Source organism: Cricetulus griseus, chromosome 5, assembly GCF_003668045.3.
Source record: "Cricetulus griseus strain 17A/GY chromosome 5, alternate assembly CriGri-PICRH-1.0, whole genome shotgun sequence".
Classification (NCBI taxonomy): Eukaryota; Metazoa; Chordata; class Mammalia; order Rodentia; family Cricetidae; genus Cricetulus; species Cricetulus griseus.
The window spans coordinates 28,521,192-28,532,726 of NC_048598.1; the positions used below are offsets into that span (position 1 = coordinate 28,521,192).

General features: G+C 36.3%; 1 protein-coding gene across 5 annotated transcripts in view; it reads right to left on the bottom strand.

Moving 5' to 3' along the window:
• Positions 1-11,105, bottom strand: part of Kifap3 (kinesin associated protein 3) — a 111,842-nt gene extending 100,737 nt beyond the window's left edge. For 2 of the 5 annotated variants that reach the window (XM_035445128.1, XM_027417180.2), the window contains exons 1-2: positions 10,849-11,105; positions 2,809-2,940 (exon numbers count right to left, since the gene is read on the bottom strand). In XM_035445128.1, the coding sequence (XP_035301019.1) occupies positions 2,809-2,940; positions 10,849-10,880 (164 nt within the window). In that variant the 5' untranslated portion in view covers positions 10,881-11,105. Of the gene's footprint in view, positions 1-2,808; positions 2,941-3,037; positions 3,117-10,135; positions 10,489-10,848 lie in introns of all 5 variants that reach the window. The other 3 variants (XM_035445127.1, XM_027417178.2, XM_027417177.2) reach the window with 3 other exon arrangements.
• Positions 11,106-11,535: the final 430 nt, after the last annotated feature.

Below are 11,535 nucleotides of genomic sequence, written 5' to 3' on the forward strand. Positions count from 1 at the left end.
CATAAGCTAGGAACAAACACTGGTACATCTAATTATTAACTGGAATCCATAGATCATATTAGCATTCACTCTGTGTTCTATGAGGTTTTAGAAATTATGTATCAATCATTATAGTGTCACATATAAAAGCTGTATTGCTCTACAAACAGCCTGTCTTTTGTCCATGGTAATCTCTAACTTCTTACACTTATAGAATGTTAGACTTATAGAATACTTCAATAATGTTAGACAGTTGGAATCGTTATAGTATATAGATTTTCCAAACTGACTTCTTTTGCTTGCTAATATACATGTAGGGTCCTTCCATGTCTCTTCATTTCATTTCATTTTTTGGATAATGGAGGTACCAGAGTTGAACACTATTAAGTAATATTTTGGTTGCTTTCAATTGCTGGCTATTTTGGGTAATGTTTCTAAAAATATGTGTAGACTTTTGTGTAGAGATAAGTTTTCAACACATTTGAGTATCTAAAAACATGATCACTAAATAGTATGTGAGCCTGTGTTTAGGTAATATAAAATGCATTACATTTTATGATATGTGTGGTATACATTTCACATTATCACAAGATATGACTGAGAATTCCTGTCACCACATTCCTGCCAGTGTATGCCATTGCCAGTGTTATGGGTCTTAGCCATTACAACAGGTATGACACAATTCTTGTCTGTTTTACTATACCAGAATTTTAAATCCCTTCTATGTCTACTTTCTAGCACTATATATATCAGCATGTGTTCCATGAGTTTTGAGGATGATAATAAATATTGTACACAGAGGCAAGATGCTAATCATAGAAGAAGCATAGAAACTGAGAGAGAGGTAAGTATGTAATATATATATAGTGTAGCCTGTAGTAACTGAAACCATTTTAGTTGTAGTATGTAGTCTCCTACACTTACATATATTAAAAGGAAATTGGAGAAAAGGAAGAATTTCTTTCTTTCATTTTTTTTTTTGTAAATGACAGTTGTGGTTACTTGACTGTTTTTAATCAGCATATATGCTTTTTTAAGGCACCCAACATCTATTAAAAACTAACAAAATATCATCTGTATGATTTCTACATCATAATCATCAGTTTCTCAAAATGAAATCTTCAGAAAGTTAAACTCTGTTGAGAATATTTGATCTCATTCCTGAGTATGGTAAGAGGCTGAAATATCATGCTTGTGGCCATCACTGAATTCTCCAATTTAATGACAGTTTATGTCACACATATTTTTATATAGATTTTCTCTTTCTTGCCATTAACAACACCTCTTGAATTAACAAAACACATTGTCCTTTGGTGTTGTCTTTTGGCACACATTTTTTGGTAGTCAATGTGCCACACCTTTTGCTAGTGAATGTACCCCTTAAAACTAAAAATTAAAATTCCTCTCTTCAAGTGCAGGTTAGGAGATTCCAAAGGTAAGGACAGCTTTTCTTTAGGAAATGAAATAACAAAATCTCAAGAGAATTTCATGAGTGCTCAAGTCCTATCATCTCAGGCAAGCAATGACAAACAGAAAAGAACTGAGAGAAAAAGAATAAAAGTGTGAGCTGGACTGCAGTGTGAGCACACCTACATATTTTTCTTTAGTGTCTTGTACAGTCTAGACAATTCATTTATCTTTAATGAGTCATTAATGTTAGTCTCCTCATCCTAACAGAAAACCAATGAAGACAGTAAAACGAGATATTAAGTGGTTTGTTTCTCTTTGTAGGTACAACAAGCCAGTGCTTCTCAACTACAGCATTACTGAAATTCAGGCCTAGTCAGTCTTTCTTGTAGGAGACGATCGCAGGCATAGTACTTGGATTCCACTTCTTAGATGCCAATGTGACTATCTTATAATGACAATCTAAAATATTTCCATGGGAAAGAATGTTTCTTGTGGGGAAGAAACTGTCCCCAGAGTGTTTAAGGACTCAAATGCTTACACTTAAAGCACTAGTATTACATGTGCTCCTAACAGCCTGGCATAAACATCCCAACAGAACATGGCATAAATAGAAATGATTTCTAACAAGTTACCAAATCAACATTTGTGTAGCTGGGAGAGGGTTGAGGAAGAACAGTAAGTGATACCAAATCTTCTCTACTACCATAAAACTATAGGAGTAAGTATTATCAGGAAAACTGCAGAATAGTAAAAAACAGGACAGTTCGTAAGGGACTCCCTCAAAACCAAGAAGGCAAGGAAGTAGGACACTAGGAGATTGAGACCATTTTAAGAAATTTGTCTTATTAATAACATTTTCAGAGGACTAAGTTGCTTTCAAGGGCTAATTCAAGATCTGTGCCCTGTTTGGGAACATCTGAACATCACACCACTTTCAACAATTCTAGGGGAGAAAGAATACAAGACTTTTCTAATACTCAAATTTTCCAAATTAAGCAAAAAGTCCCATATAAACATATCTTTTATGATTAATTTCACTTAACATTCCAAAAATTTTACTTTCTCTATAATATATTCCACATTTATATAGTCTTGTCTGTGTGAGAGTGTCAGATCTTAGAGTTATAGACAGTTGTTAGCTGCCATGTGGGTGCTGAGGGTTGAACCCAGGCCCCTCGGGTAGAACAGTTGATGGTCTTAACCACTGAGCCATTACTCCAGCCCCTCAAAATTTTTAGTTTCTCTAGAACATATTTCATATTTATATAGTCCAATACAATCTTTCCTTGAATAAGAAGAAGTATGTCTAGAAGGGTACCATAACTATTATCTATGAAGATTAAAATAATATCAGATTTGTATAAAGTTTATATAAAAAGCCCCATATTTTCAAGAAATAGACAAACGAAGAAAACTTACATTTTTTGGCATTCCTTTCGTTCACCCAACATGGGATCACCCATTTCTCCAAGAATGGTAGCTTCCACTTCATACTGAACAATGAGTGCTTTTTCTGATGGATGGACATCAATGTTCCCCCCTTTAACTTTCCTACAAAAATACAAAAAATAGATTAAAATCTAACAGAACAGTCTTAATTTCCAGGCAGCTTCTACGTCTAAAACATGAGGGCTAGACTAATACATACCATCTAATCATATTCTGTGAGCCTGGGGCAAGTATATATTTCCTGGTCCAGCAGAAAGTACCTTTATGAATAGAGTTACCTTGAAAAATAAAAATTTAGCCAAAAAACTTTGCATAAAAGCACGTGAAATATTTATAATTAGAATGCCTTTGCAGAGCAGATGACTCCAACTAAACTGAACTCGTTATCACAGTTGCTCTGATTTGCATTTCCCCAATCGCTAGGGGTAATAAACACTTTCTGAGCAGAGAATTCTTACTCATTTTTATTTCTTCTAAGAATTCTCTGTTTAGATCCATAGCCCATTTTTTGATGAGTCATGTTTTTTTCTCTTAAGTTTTTGATTTCTCCATATAGTCCAATATTAATCCCCTATCATATAGATAAATAGCAAAGATTCTCTCCCATTCTGTGAGCTTCTTCTTCACTCAGTTTAGTTGTGAAGAAGCCTTTTAGTTTTATGAAGCCCTACTTGTCCATTGTAGGCCTTAATTCCTGGATAAATGGAATAATATTCAGAAAGTTCTTCCTACTCCTATATCATATATATAAACTACTGTCTGTATTTTATTCTAGCATTTCCAGTGTTCCTGGTTTCATATTTAGGCCTTTGATCCATTTGAAATTAGTTTTTGTGCAAAGTGATAGATATGGGTCTAATTTCATTCTTATGCATGAGGACATCCAGTTTTCCTAGCATCACTTGTTGAAGATTCTATTTTCCTCCAATGTGTGATTTTGGAATTTTGTCAAATATGAGATGGTTATAGTTACTTGTACTGAACTCATGTTTGGGTCTTGTATTTGTTCCATCTATCTACATGTCTGTTTTTGTGTTGGTGCCATGTCATTTTTATTAGATGGCTCAGTACTATATCTTAAAATCTCTAATAGTAATCCCTCCAGCACTATCCTGATTGCTAAATCCTGCATTGGTTATCCAGGCTTTTTTTAATGCTTGAATTTTAGTATAGTTTTTGTTTTTCTATTTTTGTAAAGAATGACATGGGACTTTTATTGGGATTGCACTGAATCTGTAAACAGCTTTTGGCAGTGATTTTCACAATATTAATTGTACCAACCCACGAGCATGGATGCCCTTTCATTGCTTAGTGTCTTTCTCAATCTCTTTCTTCAGAGATTTGAAGTTTTCAATGTAAAAGTCCTTCACCTCCTTGGTTACATTCATTTCTAGAGATTTTCTTTTCTATGGAACTACTGTGAATGGGAGTGTGTCCATGATTTCGTTCTTTGTATGTTTGTTGGTGGTGAATAGAGAAGCTATTGATTGTTGCAAGTGGATTCTTTATCCTGCCACTTTACTGAGATTGTTGATTGTTTCTAGAATATTTCTGGTGAAATTTGGGGGAGGGTCCTCTTATATATAATATTGTATCATCAACAAATAAGAGGTAGTTTGACATCTTTTTTTCCTAATGTATTCTTTTACTTTTCTTTTCTTGACTCATTGCTCCAGCCAGTGCACTGAGCAGTGTATTGAAAAGGGGTGGGGATAGTGGACAGCCTGGTCTCATCCCTGATTTCAGTTTGACTGCTTAAAGTTTTTCTATATTTAGGATGCTGCTGGCTGTGTGTTTCTCATTTATAGCTTTTATTATCCTGAGGTATGTTCCTTTCAGAACTTTCTCTATGCCTTTTATCAAAAAGGCATGCTAGATTTCATTGAAGGCCATCTATTGAGATAATCATGTGATATTTAAGTTCATTTATGTAATTTATTACATCAATTCTTGTTGAACCATCCCTGCTTCTCTGGGATAAAGCCATCTTGGTTATGGTATATAATCTTTTAGATATATGCCCATATTAATTTTTAAATATTTTAATGAGGAATTTGAATTTATGTTTATAGGGGATATTGGCCTATAGTTTTCTTTTTGTTGTTGTTGCTGTGCCTTAACCTAGTTTGGGTATTCGAACAGTACTGACTTTGCAGAAGGAGTCTGGGAATGTATCTTCTGTTTCTTTCTTTTTTTAATAATTTAAGGAGGACTGATTGTAAATCCTCTTTGAAAATATGGTAGAATTGAGCAATAACTCCATGTGAGCCCAGGCCTTTTTTTGTCAAAAGGCATTTATATTTTATGTATATGGGTGTTTGTACATGCCTATGTGTGTGTCAAAGCCTGTGAGACCAGAAGATGGTATCAAGGTTCCCTCTAACTGGTGTTATAGTGGGTTACAAGCCACTCTATGGGTGCTGAGAACTCAACTGGAGTCCTCTGGAAGAACACTAAGAACTCTTAGCTGCTGAGCCAATAATCTAGCTCCTAAAACTGCTTCACAGTGGATGTACCTGAATACAATTTCTATTAATACTTTATAAAATAAATAATTTCATCTTAAATGCTAAACTTTCAAATAGGATTCAACACAGCATTTATAATGATGTGAAAAATGTCTTAACTACTGAAATGAGTATCTCTCAAATGCTTTACCGGAATTCCTAAATTGATAAAATTATTGGAATTTTTTTTTATTTGCAGCATCTTAGTATTGAATTGATATCTTTTAACTACCTGAAAATTCCTACTAATATTATCTTCTTAGTAATACCACTGCTTCACTTGGTTTGTATATACATACCAGAAAACTGTAACTAAAGTTGCTAAATTGTCTTAGACTATATTTTATATTCATTACAATATAGGCCATAGAGAAATATTTATTAGAGTCCTTTGGCCTGAAGTGAACTAGTCAATAAATTGAAACTAAATGAGGAAGTAAAGAAAAGCTGATAACAGTAACTATGTGCCTTTAGTCTGGAATGTCTTTGTTTTTTTTGTTTTTTTGTTTTTTTTTTTTTTGTTTTTCGAGACAGGGTTTCTCTGTGTAGCTTTGGAGCCTATCCTGGCACTCGCTCTGGAGACCAGGCTGGCCTGGAACTCACAGAGATCGGCCTGCCTCTGCCTCCCGAGTGCTGGGATTTAAGGCGTGCGCCACCAACGCCCGGGGCTGGAATGCTTCTTTAAGCAAATTTATAAAGTAGTTACTTTATAAATTAAATTCTGAGCTAAAAGGCAATGGCTTCCAGAATAGATAATTCAGAAATTAAACATATACATATATGTATGTATGATGCCTATATCGTAGGCATGGCACACACTTTAAATCCAAAGAATGAACAGTTTCAAAGTTAAAGGATGGGAAAAGAAAATATAAATAATGCAAAATAAAGGAGGAACAATTATACAAAACAGGCTTTAAATTACAAGCTGGTATAAAATGTAACATGAATACTGGATCAACACATCCAGAAGATCTATTTCAAAGATGAACTTGACAATAGAGACCTAAATCAGATAAAGCAAAAACTGAAAAAAAAAAAGGAAAGGATAAATTGTTCTATAACAAATAGTGGCAGACTTCAATATCACTTGGAATAATAAATATATCTATATAGATTATTATGAATAAAGGAATTGAACATTATAAGTCAATTTGACTTAATACACGTAAAGGAGTTGCACTTCCCCTAAAAAAGTGTAAATGTGGTATTCTAACAGGTAGATCTTATGCTATGTATCTAGACAAGTCATCAGTTTGAAAACACTAATATTATATAGTGTGTGTTCTCTAATCACAAATGAATAACACTAGGAATCAATACAGAAGTCATTCATAAAAATATGGAAAATTAAACAATCCTCATCTACATAGCTACTAAGTAAAAGAATAACTCACTAGAGAAATTATAAATGAAAGCACACACTAAAACTTAGGGATGTGACAAAGCAGTGCTGAAGAGGAATCTGTAACTACAAATGCCTAGAATAAAAAGATACATAAACATAATAAAAGAAAGCAGATTGCTAATATCAAAATAAATGGAGAGAAACTCAAAGCAATTCCACTAAAATCAGGAACAAGACAAGACTGTCCACTCTCTCCTACCTATACAATATAGTACTTGAAGTTCTAGCTAAAGTAGTAAAACAAAAGATCAAGGGGATACAAATTGGAAGGAAAGAAGTCAAAGTATCATTATTTGTAGATGATAGGATAGTATACTTAAGTTACCCCCAAAACTCTATCAGGAAACTCCTACAGCTGATAAATACCTTTAGTCAAGTGGCTGGATACAAGATTAATTAAAAAGTATTGGTAGCCCTCCTATATACAAATGATAAACAGGCACTATGATCGATGATTAATAAATGGGACATCATGAAATTGAAAAGTATCCCTAAGGCAATGAACACTATCCATAGGACAAAATGGCATCCTACAGGATGGGAAAAGATCTTCACCAGCCTCACATCTGACAGAGGGCTGATTTCCAAAATATATTTAAAAGCTCAAGAAATTAGATATCAACAAACCAAATAATTCAATTTTAAAAATAGGGGTTCAGAGCTAAACAGAATTTTCAACAGAAGAATCTCAAATGGCTGAGAAACACTTGAGATGTTCAACATCCTTAACCATCAGGGAAATGGCAAATCAAAAGGACTCTCAGATTCCATCCTACACTTGTCAGAATGGCTAAGATCAAAAACACAAGCTACAGCTTATGCTGAAGAGGATGTGGAGCAAGGGGAAAACTCCTCCATTGCCGGTGGAAGTGCAAACTTACAGTCACTTTGGAAGTCAGTGTATTGGTTTCTCAGAAAACTGGTAATCAATTTACCACAAGACCCAGCTATACTACTCTTGAGCATATAGCCACAAGATGCTCAGTCATACCACAAGGATACCTGATCATCTATATTCATAACAGCTTTATTTGTAATAGTCAGAACCTGGAAACAACCTAGGTGAACCGCAACTGAGGAATGGATACAGAAAATGTGGCACATTTTCACAATGGAGTATTATTCAACTGTCAAAAACAAGGACACCAGGAAATTTGAAGGCAAATGGATGGAAATAAAAAAAATCATCCTGAGTGAGATATCCCAGACCAATAAAGACAAACATGGCATGTATTCACTCATAAGTGGATATTACATGTAAACAATAGATAACTATGGTACAATCCACAGACACTAGGTAACAAGGAGGGCTCATAGGGGGACTCCTGGATCTTCCTGGGAAGGGTGAATAGAAAAGACAACACTAATTTCACATGGAAACAAAAGACCCTAGGTATTAACATAATCTTGATAAAGAGCAACAAAGTTGTAGCACTCACACTGTTCAATGGAAAAACTCCCCCAATTTAAAGAATAAGTTACTAGCACAAGGAGATACACATATTAATAGATCTTTTGGTGAGGACTGACAGTGAAGAAATAAACACCCACTTTTACAGTCTAATTTTAATAAGGATGCTCCAAATATCAATGGAGAGAAAGAAGATCTCTTTGACAAATGATGCTAAGATTAGATATTCTTAAGCACCATATACAATAAGTAATTCAAGTGAATAAAAATAAATATTTAAGAGCTAAAACTATAAAACATAAGGGAAAACTTCCTGGCCTTGAATTTCAAAGGTAACGGTAACTATTAATAGATTAGACTTCAACAAATTAAAATTGTTGACACTACTGACATATTCAACACAGTAAAAAGGCAACAGTAAAAAGACAAATGTTTGTAAACTGCATATTTAATAAGGCCTGGTATTAAGAGTATATTTCAGAAACAACTTTTTCCTAAAAGAGAAAGACAAATGACCAAGGAGCAGATGAAAGGAGCTCAACCTACTTAGTAATTAGGGAAATGCAAATCAAAATCAAAGTAAGACACCACTTTACACCCCCTAGAATAGCTACAGTTACAGAACACACATACAAAATAATACAAAAAGAGAAGATAACAGGCATTAGTGAAGTGTGGAAAAACTGCAATGTTCATAGAGGTACAGACACCAAGGGAAAGCTATTTGATGAGACTTCAATGAGTCCAACATAGAATTACTCCATGTTCCTGAAATCCCAAGCTTATTATATACCAAATAAAGAAGAGAAGTGTCCAAACAGAATCTTGTTATGATAGCAACTTTATTCCCAATAGGCAACAGGCAAAAACCACCTAAATATCTACCTACACTTGGGTCATGAATAATCAGATTACAATATACCCATGCAATGAAACATTATTCAGTTCCAAAAAGGAATAAAGTGTTAATGCACAGTATAAGTGGAACATAATCAAACAATGTGAAAAATCTGAACAAACATCATACTTATATCCATCAAGTCCCTGCCTTTTCCATTAGGTCTGTATACTGTATATATAATAATCATCTCTCTCATATACATGTGTGTGTGCATATACATAATCTGGAGGTAATGCAAAGTTTATTTTGTCAAAATTAGATTAAACAATGTACTTTCAACCTTTTTTCCAGATTCTGACTCTAACTGAAACATTACGGTGACTAAATCAGTTGCATTTATTGTTTTCTAAATGATGTGGTTTTAAAAGGGGGTCCACATTAGTGCAACAACCTTGAGAAAAACCACGCTTGACACAACCGTATCATAGGACAATCAGCAAATGGTACTTTCTTTAAAATAACCTCAGGTTTACAGTTGAAATTAGAAAATTTAATGGATTTGACAAAATTTTTGAGTGTGTTTATGTGTGGAGGTTTGTGGGTAAATGTGCATTGTGCATGCTGTTAGCAAAATTACGTGGGCAAAGGAGTACTGACTCACTGAGTTACGATTACATATTCCTTTCACAAATCTCTACTAAAGGTCTTTTCATTTGCCATTTTCCATGAACACATTAATTGAAAAAGACGAAGGACTATGTTCCCGTCTTTCAGAGGCACTATAGGTGATTTGTAATTGTTTGACTATGTTTAAGAGTTCACTAACACTTGTAAGATGTTTCTGTGACATCTAGAATCCCACCAAGCATGGGGAAAAATAAACTCATCAAAAGCATTTTAGGACCTAAACTAATGCCACCACCTAATAATATGCATGTTTTCTCTTTCAAAAGTATTTTCATATTCTGTCCTTATGTCTCCCAGAAAGTAACGTCTCTCATTTTCAGATGAATTATGTTTCCCCCCCCAAAAAAACTGTGCTTTTTGTAATGAATCAGCAACAAAGCTTTGACTAAAAATAAGAGATTCCAAATTAGCATTTTTTTTTAATTTGTTCACTGCTTGCTCACCCTTGGTCCATCGAGAGGTGTATTTTAACCATGGATGCCCATATCTTTGGCAGAAGTTAAGGAATCTCAACAAATTTCCATTTTTCTTTGGAGTAGCTGATATCACACATACTTAAGATAGAAAATGGTAAGCTCTTTCATGCCAAGGTCTTGCTAGTAATGCACTTTCTACATAAATTATATTGTGAAGGTGACAGTCAAATGGGTGAAATGGACCAAGGACAGCTGGCTGGACATCTCAATCCAGTCTTGCATGAAGTCTGTATTTCAAAACACGCATGATTTATGGCTCTCAAACCGAACACAAATTGGTGATGTGACAGAATTCACTTCCAAGCTCCCATGGGATTTATCTATTGAGGAAAACAGAAGAGTGGGGCAGGAGAAACAAACAAACAAACAAACAAACAAACAAACAAACCCGCAAAACCAAAAACGAAATATGGGTTTTACCTCGCCCAACCTGCCTCTCACTGCGGATACAATTAATGTAGCGAGGAAGCCATCTGATGCTGTCAGGGCCCCGCCAAACTAAGGTGGATTAAGGACCTCGCGCCCCCACAGGGCCCGTCCTTTATTCCACCCCATCACTTCCCCCCTCTTTCTTTCCTGCCCTGCATCCCAGCCCTTCTCTCCTCAGGCTTTGCCCAGTGACAGCCCCTTCGGCGGGGAAACACCTAAGGACCTGCTCAGGGCGGGGCCCGGGTGGTCACCTTTTGAGGTATCTGGCGTCCTCGCCTTGCATGGCGGCGGCGGTGGCGGCGTGGGGAGGATGGGGGTGTCTGAGAGTCTGGGCCGGCTACTTCCGGGGACCGGGACAAAGTACCCTCGCAGCCCCGGCGGTGACAGTCCCGAAGCCTGCGAGGCGGGGCGGCGGCGGCGCTGCGGTTACCACGGTGAGGCCGCCGGCTCCTCCCACAGCTCCTGGGCCCCAAAACCCTGGCGCAGCCCAGACCCGCCCAGAGCCGCCAGGGCCAGGCTCTCCGCAAGGCGCATGCGCTCACGCGGCAGCTGCAGTACGCGCAGGCTCAGTTCGAGACCCTGGCTCCTGCGACTAATCTGACGCTTTCAGGAACCGGGCGGGAAGTGTTTGGTGCTTATCTGGGAGCCTGTGGTTAAGAGTGATAGTCCTCGTCACTGCCCCCTGGAGGAGGGGAAAGGAAAAGGCATTGCAATCTGCAAAATTGGAATTTAAAGTCTTTAGTGTGAAATAAGGCGAAAGTAACCAGCTAACTTTTTTTTTTTTTTTTTTTTTTTTTGCTAACTAATGATAGACATCAAGTTAGCCTTTAACTAGCAACGTCTATGGCGGGGCTTCCGTTTTGGAACATGTGAAAGGTTCTGCATTGGTTGCACTGAGTTCTGGCTGGCAAAAATAGTCTGTATTTATGGAATGGATA